This window comes from Pelmatolapia mariae, linkage group LG6, assembly GCF_036321145.2.
Source record: "Pelmatolapia mariae isolate MD_Pm_ZW linkage group LG6, Pm_UMD_F_2, whole genome shotgun sequence".
Taxonomy (NCBI): domain Eukaryota; kingdom Metazoa; phylum Chordata; class Actinopteri; order Cichliformes; family Cichlidae; genus Pelmatolapia; species Pelmatolapia mariae.
In genome coordinates this window covers 30,536,911-30,553,532 of record NC_086232.1, presented here as the reverse complement: position 1 = coordinate 30,553,532, position 16,622 = coordinate 30,536,911, and the positions used below count along the sequence as shown (strand labels likewise).

Sequence of the window (16,622 nt, the reverse complement as noted above, 5' to 3'; positions counted from 1 at the left end):
CTCTCCACAACCCACCCCCCACTCTTTAACTCTCCACTCACCACTAAATGGATCCAGAGATTCAAATGGACGCTGAACGCACCACAGATGACCACAAGCCCGAAGTTGGTTGTGGGGGGCGTTCACACAGGAAGCAGCTCATAGATATTTTCACCCAACCTCCCCTCCCTTTTTTCTCCCCTCCCCCTCCTTTACATCCTCTGTCATGAGGAATGTGCTCCCACTGTGATAGTAGCAACAATGTGCAGCAGGCTCCTGTTTCCTGCCCGTATGCATCTGTTCCCTCCAGCGCTGATCCCAGATAGGGGCTTCATCGAGCCTGGGAACTGACCTGGGCTGACATACATGCAGAGAGGGAGAAAAGAGGCTCAGCGCTGCCTGGATCAACATCCAAGTTCCCAAGTCAGTCTCTCTCTTCGTGGAGGCCAGGCCGAGACCTTTGGTTGCTAAACTCTAATTAGGTTGGTGACTCCTTGTCCGGCTCTCAGTGGGAATGACAATAAGGATCACTGTTGGTAGTGTACGTGTGACTAAACGAGCCAGGGGGTGTTGGTTTAAAGATAAATAAATTCTTCGCAGGGCCACAGTACAAAACAAATACACACTTTTATTGAGTTCATGTTTAGTAAAGCAAAGTAAGCGTTCAGTGCAAATCTTTTCCCTCTCATAAGAAGCATGAGCTCAGGGTCGTACTACAGTCGAGCCTGGGATTTTTTATTAAATAAGAAAGACAGACGCAACAACACGGTCTCTACAATTTCACTTCTCTCCCTGCATTATTTTACACAACTGTCTGTATTCCTCCTCCTCCTCCTCTTCTTTGCTCCCCACCTCACTTTTCCTCTGATCCTGCCGACATACTTTAAATACCCCTTTTGAATGCTCGCCGTCCAAGAAGAGTATGTGTTTGTTTGCAAGAGAGGAAAGCAATAGGCACTCCAAAAAGGAGCTGTGACGGAGGCACTTCTTTCAGTCGTGTGTCCAGGTGTGCGGAGGATCAGATTCCCGCGATTAGATTTATGGCATACTCCCAACAACAGCGTACCTCCTCCTCATTCAGCAAGACTCCTTTTGATGTCCCAGTCGACCTAGCCAGACATCATCATGAAATATATAATTAAACTTAGAGAAGTAAGCCGCTCTCGTGACATGCAAAATCTCTGCTCACTTTTTGTCTTTTTCTTCCCCCTCCTCTTCCTCCTCCACTGAAAGTTTGGTGCTGCTTTTAAGGCCCCCAATTCCCTTCCTTTTAATATCGCATTTCCTGCTTGCCATTATCAACCCACAGTGACGCCATGCACAGGACTGAGTGTTGCAAACCAACACAGTCCAATGCCATGCAATATTTTGCATCCATTGGCTAATTAAAGCAAGATTTACATGTTATAAGTTTTCAAGACGTTATAGAAACTGTTAATTACAAGAAAAAAAAGAATTTGGAGTAATTTTGGAACAGTCATGCGTAGAAGTGTTTCAGTTCAACCAGATTTGCTCCATGTCTTTGTGTTGTTAGGTTATTGTGGAAATACAGAGCAAACGTTTAATTAAAGGGAAAAAAAAACTTTTTGTTTTTGTTAAATTAACAGCATATTCCACAATTCATCTAGCAATACCATGTATATTTCTCAAAGACCAAACCAAAGTATGACTGGAGGAAACTATGTAGGGGGGACACTGTTGCACTCATTAAATTGAAGGAATGAGGGGCTTTCTCTGCTTTTTTTATGTAAAGTTTTACAGGAAAGCTGAGATAATTATCTCTGTAACATCCTGTGGTCTGTGTACCCTAAATGCCTTAATGTTTGGATCCTAACCCTATCATCTAGAGAATTTAAAGAAAGAATTTCTTTGGGGGGAGAAAAGAAATGCAAAATGTCCCCGAGTACTGTGAGAATGATTTTTTAAAGACAAAAATCAAATATCCTGATATTGTAGGGTTAAAGGTTATGATTTACTATTCAAATGTTTATTCAGAAAACCCTTTTCTCAAGTAAAAGCATTACTCTTCCATAAAAACTTTCCCACTCGGTACTCTGTAATATGGGAACTAATGATGAGCGAAATTTCCCTTTTACATGCAATGCCTTATTAATGCAAGGATTTCATGAACCAGCCATGAATGGATGAAGAGTTTGTATGTTGACAAAATAACATTTGCCTCATGGAAAAAACATCATAAAACCCATTTAATTGTAGCTGCTTGTGTTTTCTGTAAAAAGAAAAAAAGAAAAAAATAAGATCACAAGCCAGCAACTGTGGATTTTCAAAGATCGGTAAAAAGGAGTTGATCCAGTCTTTTGCTAGCATCAGAGCAGTCCATATGAAACTCAGTCGATGCTTTTGCCACATGTCTTCTGTCTACCCGAGATCAGTTCACGTCTGCTGCAGTGTCTCTTCCCCTGCAGCGAGGGGCGATAGTCTTATCTCTGGTTCACCTACACCTGGAGCGCGTGGCCTCCAGAGCTTTCTGGTGTCGCCGCTTGTTGTATCTCTTGACGTAGCTGTTGCTTCTCAGGATGCCGTCCCCGGGCTTCAGTTTACCGCCCAGCAGGTTCAGGAGGTCAGAGGGGAGGTGGCGTCTTCGGTGGTAGATCTGACCCATTATGATGTATCTGGTCCCTTGGGAAGAAAGAGAGCGAAAGTTGAAGTGACGGAGGGGGAAAAAAGTGCAAAGTCAAACAATTTTTGTGTTTGCACTAAACACGTTCTGCTGATCTCAGGGAAAAGGAATTCCCACATCCCACATCCCACAAAGTGACGCTTTGGTGTTAAGTTGTCACATGGTTTTTAATTTATGGGTCTCAAGAGTTGCATTCGTGTAAAATATCAATTATCAAACTCTGTACTTCCCACGATTTGTTACTTTAATCTCATCTCTTGATTACTCATGAACAAAGAACTTAACAGCTAGAAGACACTATAAATATGAGTAAATATTAAATAATATTTATCATTCAATTAACTACACTGCATAACCAACAACAAATAAACATAATTAAAAGGTACACCGCTATTACTCTCGTTCAGGAGAGCTCAACCTGCACAGTAATGCTTTGCAAGGATTCAGACAGTTGACTGTTTATCTCTGATGAAGCCAGTTTTTTGTCCTTTAGAGCTAAGGAGCTACACTGCAACACCTACCCAGTTTGATGTCAGGGCATGGCTTGCTACACTTGTAGGTGTCCAGGACCAGAAGGTGCACTTTGAAGAAAAAGCTGTCAGGGGTCACGTACAGACGGCTCATCTTGTAGAAGCCATCACTGCTGACCATCAGTGTAATGAGCCGGATTCCTTTGCGTAACACGTCGATGTCATGGACAATCCCATTGACAGCTATGTTAGAGAAAAACATGATCAGATCTTAAAATATCAGATTTTTATATCATCATAACTCAGGCTTTGAAGGTGAAGCAATATTTTTGATGCGTTTATGAGGTGAAAATCCAGCTGCCAGCACCCCTAAAGCACTCTGTTTTGTTCATCTAATATAAAAACTGTTGGTCTTCAGGCTAAGCTCCTTCTAGCTTTGGCGTCTAAGTGATCAAACATAACCATGCATGTGAATAATGCATTTCCTTGAAACTACATCTAGTCTCAAAGGTCATAGTTTCATAATCCAGGTGTTGCATATATAGATTTCTTTATTATCAAAAATTTAAAGGCACAGATAGATATTCAGCTGTTAATACGTACATTTAAAAAGGAGAGTTAACTCCAAAAATTAAATTGAAGTACTTTTGCTCTAGCTTGTGCAAATTAGTCATCCAAACTTTACCGACTTTGGAGATATTCTCAGAATTTACTTGATGGTGGAACTGAGTGACACTCCAAAAAAATAAATCTTAGCAAGGTTTGCATAAAGTATGAGGGTTGACAATAGCCCAACAGTCCAGAGGACTAACATGTTAATGTGATTTTGTGTGTGTGTGAAAAAGAAGACCAGCACTGGAAACCAGTCTGTGTTTGTCTCACATTAGACACATACCAAATTCACTGTAGCAGTAATGCTCCTTCTCGTCCTTCTCCTTCCTGCACTCGCTCACACAGAAGGTGTCATGTGTGAAGTCGGACTCTGTGGGGAAGTAGAACAAACACAGCGAGTCAGGGATTGACTGACTCTCATTCCAGCATCGTTAGAAAAGACGAGGCTGTCATTACGAAACCGAGGCGTCACATTCCTCGGCAGGGGGCTGGAGGAGGTGGACCGTGTCTCGGGATCACGCTGGTGGTACATTTTTTAACCTTAACTACAAAATCAGAGCTTTCCCCCTTGCTTTGCATTAGTTTCATTATAACCACGACTGGACTGCACACAGGGGACGCATTGACAGCCAGAATTGAGGGAAGTGGTTATAATTAGTGGCAGGAGACTTTAATTACCTACTAGAGGAAAAGACAAAGCCACCGCTCTCATCACAACCCTCTGTGTGAACTCTGTGACCTGTGTCAGCATACATGACATATATACTGGCACAGCAACAGATTGGACTTTTCAAAGTGATAATTAAAGTGATATTTAAAGCACAGGAAAAAAAACAGCAGTGTAAATTTAAACTCAGCAGGATCCACTTTTTGCCGCTATAAGTTTATAATAAAATTGAGTTTGGGCCTTTTCTTGTGATCAAATGTCAACTTTCCATTAATGAAACTACACTAAGAAAAATACTATCACAAAGCAGCTCTTTTTCATTCTGTAACAAATGTTTTTATTGTTTTGATAATTTGCACTCTTGTAATATATATTGTTTAAAGGCCAGAGGCTGCAGATGGTTACGAGTGAGAAATATTGTAATATTAAAGATCAAAGATGTTCCCATCTGGCTACAGTCTTATTCAAGTTTAATAATTTTAAATCTATACTCCCAGAAGGGAGTATGGTTCAAAGATCCCATCAAAAGATATCTGGACAGCTCTGTAATTATGCACAGGTCACATTTTGAGGTCAGGAAACAAAAAAGAAATCCTCCCATACCTCGCCGCATGATGTCAAACTGATAAAGCAGGCTGGAGGAGCGCCGGTTAAAGATCACCGGCGGGCGGCTGTTGTTCCGGGTCGCTGCACTGATGCCAGACTGATAGAGACTGGACTTCCCCGGCCGGTTCTCCTCTGGGTCCATGCGTCGGTTGGGGGGATCTTTGCGCGGGGGAACAGCTGGTTGTTGTGGCTGAGCCTGAGGTTGGGTCTGAGGCGGCGCCCTGGGTCTGGAGTTGGGGTGTCCCTCTGGCTCGCCGTGTTGAGGAGGACTGACGTTGGACTGAGCGTCCTGACTGGGTTTCTGTACTGTGCGGTTGGTGGAAGCACCTGCAGCTGCTGTGACCTGGGTTTTGGGATGCAGACCAGCAACTTCTCCTCTGGATTTCTCGCTGTTGTGCTCCTCCGAACGGTCGCTCTTTGGGCTCTTTTTGCTCTTGCTGTGGGGACTGTGGTGGCGGGGGATGTGGGCCAGGTCAGTGTGCTTAGGCCACACAACAGAAGGAAGAGGATGAAGGCTGAACTTGGACTCGCTGCTCTTGCTGCTCTTCTCTAGGAGCTCGTTGATGGGCAGGTTGGGCTCTTTAACCACCAGTCTGCTCTGATTGCTCAGAGCTGGATCCACAAAGCTGCTCTGACCCTTTTCTATCAGCGTGTACAGACCTGCAGTCGATAGAAACAAAGCTTCACTTTAGTTGCGCAGTTTGGCAAAAAGAGATCTACAACAATGGATGAATTTTGTGTAATTGATAAAGTGGACCTTCCTTGAAACGTGGATGAGTTCTTACTCATTACTCTATTATCAATAGAGTACAAACAATATTATGCTATATGTGAGTCTTAATTTGTATAATTTTTTGCTACATCTGCCATTTTTGTGCAATTTATTGCTCAGCAAAACAAAAACACATAAGAGGGTTAGGGTTAAAAACATCACACTGGTGATGTAAGGGTATCAGAAATTCATCTATCAAATATGATGCACTTAATGTTACAGGGTTAAACCTAAAAGGTACAACATGAAGTCAAGTCACTCTCCATCTAAAGCATATTGTATATCTGTAATTGCATGTAATAACAGATATTTAGGCTATTTATGAATGATAATAATGTCACTGAACACAGCGTTCAAAAAAGATTAAGAAAAATAATCCACTCACCATTAACGACATGCTCCTCTGTGTTGTAAAGAGGAAACACCACAAACAAAAGCGTCAAAGTAATCCCTGCCATCCTTCAAGCTCACTGTGGACACACTTTCAGGGGTCTGCTACACAGTTGGGATTCCTGGGATTTTTATAGGAGCTCTCAGGAAGGAGATGGGATGGAAAAGGGAGGTGGTGGGACGTCCCAAACACAGAAAATAAACACTTGGACGTGACACTCCTTTCATTCATGCACGGATTCTGAATAGGCCCGCAGTGTTGTTTACAGCCTGTAAGGAAACTGTGACACTGTGTGCGTATTGTCTGCTTCACACAAAGTCAGGTTTTATTCAAAGTGAAACTTTTCCTGGGATGTGGTTTCCAGTTGACTGTTTGAAGTTACATTACTCTGCTTTTTAGTTATTTAGTAATAATTAACCTAGTTCTATTAAATAGGTACTAAATAGGAACAAGAGCTAATAAGACTTTCTAAGTTAACATCCTTCCTCACTTAATTTAAATACAGTTTTTAGATCTGACTGATCCATGTGTATTCACTGCCCTCTGCTGAGCAGAAATAGAGACATCTGAAAACAGTGGTGGCAGATGTGTTTTTTAATGTCTGATATATTGGTTTATATTGTTAAATAGGCTGTAGTCAACAGAATATAAACAAATAACCTATTTTGAATGTATATTTATGACTTTGTGTTATTCAAATATATTTACAGAGCTGTTAGCTGCTGCTATTTCGGTTGCTCTGTCGCGCATAAGACAGTGGTTTACTGCTCTTCTTTGTCTCCAGGATGGCCGTGGCTGTGCTACAGACAGTTTAGATGGCCATAATATTGTGGTACAGGTTCTCTGAGGCCTTTTTTCATAGATCTGCTGTATGTTACCTATAGAGAGGTTTTTGTTCTTTTCAATTTTTTTTTTTTTACATTTTATATATATTAAATACAACTGAATGGGTTTATGAACAAGGCACAAACCATAAAATGTTGAAAGCACCGGATTCGTCGCTGGTCATATGTTCAACCCAATGACTGTAAAAAAAAAATTTACATCTCGTTAGTATTATCACACAATGTACAACCGGATGTTCTAATGTTCCAATATTCTTGTTTCTGAGTCTGTGAAAGAGCTCACAGTAGAACCCCGAAAAGGAAGCTAAATGCGACCCAGATGGGACTCGAACCCACAATCCCCAGCTCCGGAGGCTGATGCCTTATCCATTAGGCCACTGGGTCATTACGTAGCACAGGTGGGGAAAATTCAGTCATGAAAATAGAAAATCGAATATGTAGTCAGTGGTATTACTCATTTACTTAATAGTAAAGATTATATTTGCTTTTTATTTAAAAGAGGAATAATTCGCAATGAAAAAAATTACAACCCAGCAATAGCATTTAGCACACGAAGAACAAGAAACGCACAGAAACGTTAACATATTTTCTCGCGATACTGACAGCGGTTGCCTTTGACAACATATTTGTTGTTTGATGCTTCTTTTCCTTAAACGTGACCAATGAGGCGGTGCTAAAAAATCCAACTGGCCAATTAAAAATCAGAAAAATTGGAACGTCGTTACATGACGTCGTGCATATATTAAAAGAATACAAGAAATCTGAACGGTAAGCACGTTGTACATGCTATGTGGCTAATAGTGCATTTATTTGTTTTTTCTCTAATTGAAATTGCTATTGAGCTTTTGTAATTGCTAATACAGTGTATAACCTTTGTTTTATGAGTTTCAGCGGGTTTTTAGATTATTAGATAGACCCTGTATCTGAAGGGCCACATGGTGTTAGATAACCGGCTTGGCTTCGAGACAACCGCCTGGTTAGCTAGCTCAGCGCCTGCTTACTAGTTGACACCTGAAACTAAAAGCAACCGTGGCTGCTGCTGCTTATTTTTGTCGTTGTGAAATTATTACAGGTAGCGTCTGATTTTAGTGGAATCGATTGTGTTGCTCAACGGTCAGGAATGTCAGCGGGCACGGACAACGGAGCGAGACTCAACCAGTTCAAAAATAAAGGAAAAGATGCTAATGTAAGCTCTGAACCTAGCAGTAAACGTCAGAGAGTTAATTCGGTATCCCAAATGCGCTGCATGCTGTGGTATATCTTTTATTTGTGTGTCGGTATGATCAGGAGCTGAGGCGCAGAAGAGTGGAAGTCAATGTGGAGCTGCGAAGAGCCAAGAAGGATGACCACATCCTCAAGAGGAGAAACGTCCACAGCCTTCTGGACGAGCCAACGTCCCCTCTGCAAGAGAAAGACCCCAACGTAAGGGTAATCAGCAGGTTCTCTGTGTTTGGTTTGGCTGTGAGAGTAAAGGTGACCCACCTGATATAACCACAGCTGCTTAACTTGTTTGAAACATTGGATTATTACAGAAGTTTACTCGTTATAAACAGGATGTAACAGCTTCCAAAGGAACACCTCTGCCGAGCGTGCACACAGGAAGAAAAAAAAAGCTAAGCCTGCTCAATTTGCAAGCATTATCCAAAGGTCACTAAATCTTGGAGCAGGTGTCTGTCTGGTGATAACAGACTGTTGACTTTTAAAAAAAAATGTATCTCAGATAATTTATGAAAAGTCCATTTATAATTGAGATATGTTGCCCCGATTGAGTTGCCATGACCTAAAAACATTCAAAGCAAGTTCCTCTAAATGTGTTATTTTTAGCTGCTCTGGTTTTATTGGCAGTAATCCCCTTTCATTTCTCTTTCTGTTTTCATAGCCTCCTCATCACTGGACTGTAGAGGAAATTGTCGGAGGTGTAAACAGCGAGAATTTCGATCATAAGCTGCAGGCAACGCAGGCAGCCAGGTAATACTTGTAATGCTAGGTTAATTGACTGTGTGTGGGTGTGGATGTGTGAGACAGTTGTTCAGTGACAACCTCAGGCTGGAAGAAAAAAAAAAAGGTTGCGTAACGAGGCACTTGTGTTTTTGTTGTGTATTATAGTGTACATATTTTTTTATCAGTGCAATTTGCACTACTCTGTTGCACACTCAGTTTTTTACTTTTTTAAACTTAACCTAATTTTTTATTATTTTTTTTTAAATCGGTGTCGTATATATATGAAATGTTTGTGCTTTCTCCCAGTAAAAGGGATTCACTATGGGCCTGTGGCACTTTAACTTTGTTTATTTGTTGTACACTGTACTATTCTTATTCTTTGTCCTGTTTCTGTAACACTCTCTATCTATCTGCCTGTAGTTATATCACTGGTATTACTATATTAATGATATTAAACAGTTTGAAAATTGATTTTACTTTACTTTTAAGTTACTTCAATTTTAACAACGATCCAACTGTGTTTTTCTGATTCACAGAAGGCTACTTTCCAGAGAAAAACAGCCACCCATTGACAGCATCATTGCTGCTGGACTCATCCCAACATTTGTTAGTTTTCTGGCATTGTCTGAATGCCCCCCCATCCAATTTGAGGCAGCTTGGGCCCTGACTAACATTGCCTCAGGTACTTCAGACCAGACTTCTGCTGTAATAGATGGAGGGGCCATTCCAGCTTTCATCAGCCTGGTGACATCGCCCCATCAGCACATCAGCGAACAGGCCATTTGGGCTCTGGGTAACATTGCAGGTACTGTGGCTCACAAAACTCAACCTCTTTCTTTGGATTTGATGTTATTTTATGTACTTCTGTGCATTACTACATCCTACACTGTTCCAGGTATATGCTCTGATAGTTTTGATGTCAGGATGCGTTGTAGATTATTGTGGACAATTGTGCCCACTTTAGTTCATGTGGAGTTCCATTTAACCTGTGATATTAAAGGCTTTAGAGTGCATTTCTGTATGTATACAGTAGTGGTGCAACGGATCACGGTTGATCCGTAATCCGAACCGATCCCACTCCACGGTTCGGCACGCACGTGATCCGAAGATTCGAAAAAGAAGGAAAAAAAGTATGTGTATGGTGCGCGTGGTGGGTCTGTCAAGCGATAATTATGGCCAGCGCTAGCGGTCCAAGTGGAGGAGCAGAGGAGTTTTCGGTATTTAAGCAGCCCTTTGCTGCCCAATCCGACCGGGCTAAAGCTATTACAAAAGCTATTGGGGTGTTTAGCTGCAGATGGGAGGCCGTATTCCGCTGTGCAAAACAAGGGGTTTAAACTATGATGAACGTGCTTGAGCCACGCTATGATATCCTGTTGCGCGTCCACTTTAGTGGCAAGATCGTTCCAAGCATGTATGAGCAGGAAAAGATTTAAGTTGTGGCTGAACTGTCCCAGGCATCTTCTGTTGCCCTAACTTCTACAAATGGGTGGACCTCCAGGTCAATGGAAAGCTACGTGACCGTGACGGCTCATTAGCGGAGTGCGATATAATGAGCGGTATGTATTATTGTAGGGTCTACCTTACAATATAAAGCGCCTTGAGGTGACTGTTTTTCTGATTTGGCGCTTTATAAATAAAATTTAATTGAATTGAGTGGTAGATACAAAGCCCTGTACTGCCCTATATTGAACCATAATTTCTTTTTAAATAATTGCGTGGAATGAGTCTTGAGTTGAATGTTTTTAACAGGCAAAAAATACTTCAATATGTGAATAAGTAAATGTTAAATTTTTGTCTTTTTTCTTTTTTTGCTGATCCGAAAATTAATACGATCTATGACTTAAAACCGCGATCTGATCCTATCTGAACCGTGAGATTTTTGATCCGTTGCACCACTAGTATACAGTAAAAAGTGCGTTGTTGCTGAGTCCCACATTGGGTCCATTTTCCAAAGGTGATTAAGCTAAGAACTAGAAGTCTGAAATTTTATCTTTGCTAACCTTGTGTACTTTCAAAGTATCTGCCGTTATGTGCCTTTTTTCTGATTACTCTAAAGATGTTTTTTTTCCTCTATATTTAGGTGATGGGCCCAGTTCCAGAGACCTAGTGATCTCACATGGTGGTGTCCATTCACTCCTGGCTTTGCTGTCAGCCCCTGACCTGTCTGTATTTCCTGTGAGTTTCTATCAAATATTATTGTGCCTTTAACAGACATTTGTATTAAATTCTCTCACGATACATACATCAACAACCTGAACAAGTTGAAACAAACAGCTTTTATACCTTATATCAAAATAGAAAACCAGCAATTTTCTGGCATTCTGTAAACAATTAAATATGTAATTAAAGACCAATCCAAAAATGAAGCTCAAGTAGATTGATATTTGCCCCTTAAAATGTGTCAATGAGGCCTTAGCATGAGCTGTGAATCTTTTTATTCCTGTTCAACAGGTAATGCACACCTTTAGCTGGCAGTAGTGAGGTCACTGGTTTGATTTGGGCAAATTGGGTAGTTATTTACTGGGGTAGTCCATAGTGCATACCTTCCCTCTGAGCTCCTCTCATTTTATTTTTGCAGGTGTTACTAAAAGTTTTTTTTAGTACAAGTTTTTTATTTCTGGGTGTGTTGTTAACTATGAGGTCATGTTGTTTAAGGCACTGAGCTTGTACAGTTTGAAGACTCTCTCGAAAAGAGTTACTTACCTATTTAATGTCATTATAGTAATTCACTAATAATCACATTTGTGATCATTGTTATAAAATAACACTTGAATCTAAACCCACTATACCAGCCCGCCTACCTGCGCAATATCACCTGGACCATATCCAACCTGTGTCGGAACAAGAACCCCCCACCTCCTTTGGAAGCGGTGCTACAGCTGCTTCCAGCCCTTGTGCGCCTCCTGCATCATGATGACAAGGAGGTGTTGACGGACACCTGTTGGGCTGTGTCCTACCTGACCGATCACACCAATGAGAGGATAGAGGTGGTGGTGCAGGCTGGCCTGGTGCCCCGTCTGGTGCAGCTACTCGCCTGTGGGGAGCTCAGTATTGTGGTATGTGGCAGTGCAATTTATTAAACTCTGACTGTTGTATTTGTTTAGTTATCAAACATTCCCACTAATTTCAGATGCTATGATGGAGACTGATAGAGGCTTGGTGTCCTGTTAAGTTTATAGCTGTTGGCGGTAAAACAGCATATCCAGAATTCACAACAGGGGTTGAACTTATACACTATGGCCTCTTGGGTCACTTTCTTCCATCTAATCAATACTGATCACAAAGATAGAAATATTCTCTTTGGTTCTTTCTTCATTACTTTTTTATTATATATAATCTGTTTTATTTATATTACATGAAGGTCAGATGTGTGTGATTGTAAGCCGTGTACTTTCTAAATTGAGAGTGCTTAAAATAACCAGCTTGCTCTTGCTCTACCTCACAGACTCCAGCCCTGCGCTCACTTGGCAACATTGTGACTGGGACAGATGAGCAGACCCAGTGTGTGCTGAATGCAGGTGCTCTGGCATTGTTTCCCAGCCTTCTGCGCCACCCAAAGCCAAACATCCAGAAAGAAGCTGCGTGGACAGTGTCCAACATCACCGCCGGCAAGGACAACCAGATTCAGGAAGTTATAAACGCAGGCCTGATCCCCATCCTGGTAGAGATCCTCCAGCAGGTCAGAGTGCTACCAGAAATTAGAGCAGGCTTGTTACATGTGTCCTTGTTATTAAATACATTTATATTAGACTTGCCAGTGTTTAAAACAAAGAAGGAGGAAATAAATAAAATAAATCTTTATTTATAGATCTGCTATAAACACCGACTTCTCTGTAGCTAATTATAACCTGATCAGTATAGTCATTGAATCTTCCCCCAACTTTTCAATAACCTTCAGCAATTTATTTATTTGATCATTTTGTTTATAGTTTTTCTGATATAAAAACTGAATTGATGGATTTCCTGTCTAGGGAGACTACAAGACGCAGAGAGAGGCAGTGTGGGCTGTTACCAATTATACCAGCGGTGGAACAGTGGACCAGGTGGCCTACCTGGTTCATTGCAATGTGCTAGACCCTCTGCTCAATCTGCTGATAACCAAGGACAGCAAGATTGTTCTAGTCATCCTGGATGCAATATACAATATTTTACAGGTATAATAAAAGGCTAAAGTGAAACTGCAGTTTCTGCTTGGTAGTTCTAAACTGAAACCAATCAAAATGGTGGAGTTAATGGTGTGTGGAATAGATTTCAACTTGGCTGAAAACGCAGACATATTCTGAGTCTCTCTTTAGACTCTAGCCAATCAACTCGGTGTTTTATGAAAACAACCAGTTAGACATTAAAGGTAATGTTTAAAGAAAATTATGCAGTTTGTTGGTTAAAATATAACAGCCCTTTTCCTCTATTACCAGCTCGGCTCCACTCAGTTTTTTAGGGCTTTCTATTTGGTTGTATTACCTGGTACCAGGTAGTTTTTTAGTTCCAAGTGATCTGACGCGATCTGAAATGTGACATCGCCGTACTGCATGCCATCGGTTGGCTGGTCAGTGCTGTCACTCGATGAGTCATGAGAGTGACTTCTTCACGAAAATCAAGACCACCCTTTTCGAAACCCAAAAACGAGGGAAATGGCTACACAAAAACAACACAGTGATCCTCAAGTCTGACAAAAACCATACACCGAGCAGCAGTTATACCATCACCTGGACATTTTCCATTGTAGTGTTGTGTTTGTGCAAACAAATGACATGATGGGACTATAGGCTGCATTGCTATAATGACTCCAGGCACATTAGGTGGTACTCAGTTGTAATGGAAAACGACTGAAACTGAGTCGAGCCAAGTAGGTGTGTAGACAAAAAGTCAGATTCATAGTTTCATTGGTGTGTTAAATTAACATTAAAAACTAAGTCAAAATATAATAATAGAAACGATCTTCATAGCATTGAAAGTTTTTTCTGTTTTAATCTGAGCCTCTAATATGGCTCATTGCTATATCTCATTCAAAACAAGAAATGAGGGAACCTGAAAAAATCTTTTATCCTTATCTTGGAGTTGTAATTGACATTTAGTTTTTAGGTTTGCAACATGAACTGTTAGACTTAATTTCAAGTATTTTTTTTTTTTTATGGGAAAACTTTAATGCCAGAACTCTAGCAATATTACAAAGTCAAAGTTTCAAGAAGTGAAGTAAAATGGACCTAATGTATGGAATCAGGTTCTGTGAGGAATGTGAGTCACATGAATTTAGTTGATTTATACACTCCCCTGACAGGAGACATTTGTTTTTGTAGGTTAACAGTGTAGTAGTTTTGGGTTAATGGGATACTTGAGTTTCTGAGATTAGAAAACATTAAAATGATGTACCGAATTTGCTCATGTTATTGTCTCAGTGGTACATTGTTGGTGGTCACTAATAAAATCGGATAACTGTTAGGTTAGGTTAATCATTTCTGTGTGGAAACTTTTGATCTGACATGCGTTTCCCTTTCTGCACAGATGGCAAAAAAAACCGGAGAACTTCAGAAACTGTGCCTAATGATTGAGGAGCTGGGTGGTTTGGACAAGATTGAAGCACTGCAGTCCCACGACAATGAAGCAGTCTACAAGTCCTCGCTTAATATTATAGACACATTCTTCTCTGACGAGGTAGGTGTTCCTCCTAACAAGGTTCCCGTCAGATACTCATATAGCAGGTGAAAGTGGAGCAGTCAGATCGGTTTGAAGAATGGTTGATAGCAACAGTGTTCAGCACCGACAATGAAAGCATTCAGATAAAGCTGTATGCAGCTTGAAATTAATGATGTTGACGGACCACAGTGGGTTCATTTAAAACGGGGGCATCTTTAAAAACTTGCTTAATTTTACACTTTGGAAAATGTAAAGATAAATCATCAGTCTAAATTGTTTTTAAAGTCATAAAACAGGCTTTTAGAAATAATTTGTTAAAATTCCAAAGAGATGTTCGCCTTTGCCACTCAGTACCCTCCTTAAAATCCCTTCATGCGCCTTCTGTGAACAGTTTATTTTTTGTATTATCTAGATTTACTTTGAATTAAATTCTTGCCTGAACCTAAAAAAATAATGTGTAGAGTCATCAGTCAAATCTAATCAAAAACACTTAGAGGTTCACTGATCTTGGCTCTAGTGCAGCATGTCCGTACGCAGTCTGCCTTTTAATATTAACCACTTTATAGAGACCCTTTCATAGCTAAAAGAATACGCTCTTCTTGGTCGAGTCTACCGGAGTAGACATTTATGTTCACATCCAGGAGCAGATGGAATATAGGGACATGTTTTGGAGAGAGGCCAGGCTACATTGCCATAACTTGGTATGTAATTGTGATATGGAAAAAGAGAAAGGAAACTAAAACCAGCTTCTTCAGGGAAGAAGCAGCTGCTTTGTCATCAGCAGCAACATGGGCAGAGAGTGCTCTGCTCTGTGTTGTCCAGTCATGCACAGGGTTAATTTCTGAATGGTGTTGTATCTGAATCACAAATGTCAACAATTTAACTGACTGATGAAACCAACAATGTTATTTGTCTCATGTCTGAAAATCTTCAGTGTACGTGAGACATCCCAGAAACATTGCCATAACTTGGTTAGTCGTCTAATGCTTCTCTCAAACTTGCCTTTTAGAATGACGTTGAAGAGTCGGTTGCTCCTGAGGCTGGAGGAGACTGCTATGCCTTCCACATCCCCGAAGACCAAAGCACTTTTAAATTTTAACACGTCCACTTATCTTTTGTAACATAAACAAATAGTAATTGTTGCATTGTGGTTCTTGTTGTTGGGGGGAGGGGGGATTTTTTTAGTCTTTTGAACTTTGTACTTAACAGCATAGAGAAATAAATATACATGTTTTTTTTAAAAAACAACATTTGTAAATAAACCTTTATTAATTCATATGGAGTTTTATTGATTGCTGTTTCATCTGTTTCTCTGTGTGTGTATAACAAACAATGAGCTTATGCTTTTTTTATAAAACAGTAAATTAGAAAATTAATAATGATTCATCATTAATGATAATGATTACTTTATTTTAACTTATTTTTATTAAATAAGCTTGTGCAAACTAATTAATTTCAGATGCACAGTTTTGTTGCGCTAAACAGGCAGTACGTCTTCACCACCACTAGGTGACACTGTAGTTCTACTTTTGTTAGGTTTAAAAACAAGGTGTGTCAGTGTAGTAACTATAGTCTGGATGGAATTTCAGTTTTGCAGTATATTGTATTTCATATTGCGGTGATGACTTGGAAGGTTCTATGCATCTATACAGCATGTAACCTTGGGGTGGGGTGGCATTTTTATATTAGTTTTGTGTTTAAGTGTATCAAAATTAGAAGGCGTCTAATTTAATTATTTCTTGATTCAGTAAATCTTTTGGTTTTATATACTGGCGTATTAGTTTTATGCATTTTTAAAAAGCATTTTTATATGAGCTTTGCTATAAAATTATACCCCTCCTTCAATATTATTCATCAGAGTTTTTTTTTTAATTTCCAAATATATAAATATGCTTCCTTTTACTACAACAGTTAACCATGATAGTTTTCTAATATCAAAACATTTCTTTAAAACTCTCACTTCTCTCTCTATCTTCAGAAGCTTGGTGTCATCGGTGAATAAGGTAAACAATTAAGAAACACGACAGCTGAGTTTATAACCAACATGACCAGTTCAGGGCCCAG

The 16,622-nt window shown here is 40.1% G+C and overlaps 2 protein-coding genes and 1 non-coding gene across 4 annotated transcripts; 1 reads left to right on the top strand and 2 right to left on the bottom strand.

The window, feature by feature from the left end:
• Positions 1-2,267: 2,267 nt before the first annotated feature.
• Positions 2,268-6,235, bottom strand: LOC134628654 (UPF0450 protein C17orf58 homolog). Its single transcript, XM_063475394.1, has 5 exons — positions 6,133-6,235; positions 4,973-5,635; positions 3,986-4,072; positions 3,142-3,333; positions 2,268-2,619 (listed from the first exon to the last, which is right to left on the bottom strand). Exons 1-5 carry the CDS (start codon positions 6,203-6,205, stop codon positions 2,432-2,434), a joined length of 1,203 nt encoding a protein of 400 aa, XP_063331464.1. The 5' UTR covers positions 6,206-6,235; the 3' UTR covers positions 2,268-2,431.
• A 1,059-nt stretch (positions 6,236-7,294) lies between these two features.
• trnar-ccg (transfer RNA arginine (anticodon CCG)) lies at positions 7,295-7,367 on the bottom strand. Its single transcript has one exon. It is a non-coding gene; the product is annotated as a tRNA-Arg (tRNA).
• A 312-nt stretch (positions 7,368-7,679) lies between these two features.
• Positions 7,680-15,823, top strand: LOC134628653 (importin subunit alpha-1-like). Of its 2 annotated transcripts, XM_063475393.1 has the most exons (11): positions 7,680-7,751; positions 8,056-8,169; positions 8,271-8,405; positions 8,863-8,951; positions 9,461-9,729; positions 11,005-11,099; positions 11,717-11,980; positions 12,370-12,603; positions 12,896-13,078; positions 14,427-14,576; positions 15,568-15,823. In XM_063475393.1, the coding sequence occupies exons 2-11, from the start codon at positions 8,104-8,106 to the stop codon at positions 15,655-15,657; spliced, it is 1,575 nt and encodes a 524-aa protein (XP_063331463.1). In that variant the 5' UTR covers positions 7,680-7,751; positions 8,056-8,103; the 3' UTR covers positions 15,658-15,823. The 2 variants fall into 2 exon arrangements, with proteins under 2 accessions (XP_063331463.1, XP_063331462.1); XM_063475392.1 differs by lacking the exon at positions 7,680-7,751 and having other exon boundaries at positions 7,943-8,169.
• The last annotated feature ends 799 nt before the right edge of the window (positions 15,824-16,622 follow it).

Coding starts and splice junctions, on each gene's coding strand:
- LOC134628654 (XM_063475394.1), bottom strand. CDS start 6,205: ATGGCAGGGATTACTTTGACGCTTTTGTTTGTGGTGTTTCCTCTTTAC. Junction 5,636..6,132: donor AGAGGAGCATGTCGTTAATG/GTGAGTGGATTA, acceptor TATCGACTGCAG/GTCTGTACACGCTGATAGAA. Junction 2,620..3,141: donor ATGCCCTGACATCAAACTGG/GTAGGTGTTGCA, acceptor TTTCTTCCCAAG/GGACCAGATACATCATAATG.
- LOC134628653 (XM_063475393.1), top strand. CDS start 8,104: ATGTCAGCGGGCACGGACAACGGAGCGAGACTCAACCAGTTCAAAAAT. Junction 8,952..9,460: donor CAGGCAACGCAGGCAGCCAG/GTAATACTTGTA, acceptor TCTGATTCACAG/AAGGCTACTTTCCAGAGAAA. Junction 11,100..11,716: donor CTGACCTGTCTGTATTTCCT/GTGAGTTTCTAT, acceptor CCACTATACCAG/CCCGCCTACCTGCGCAATAT.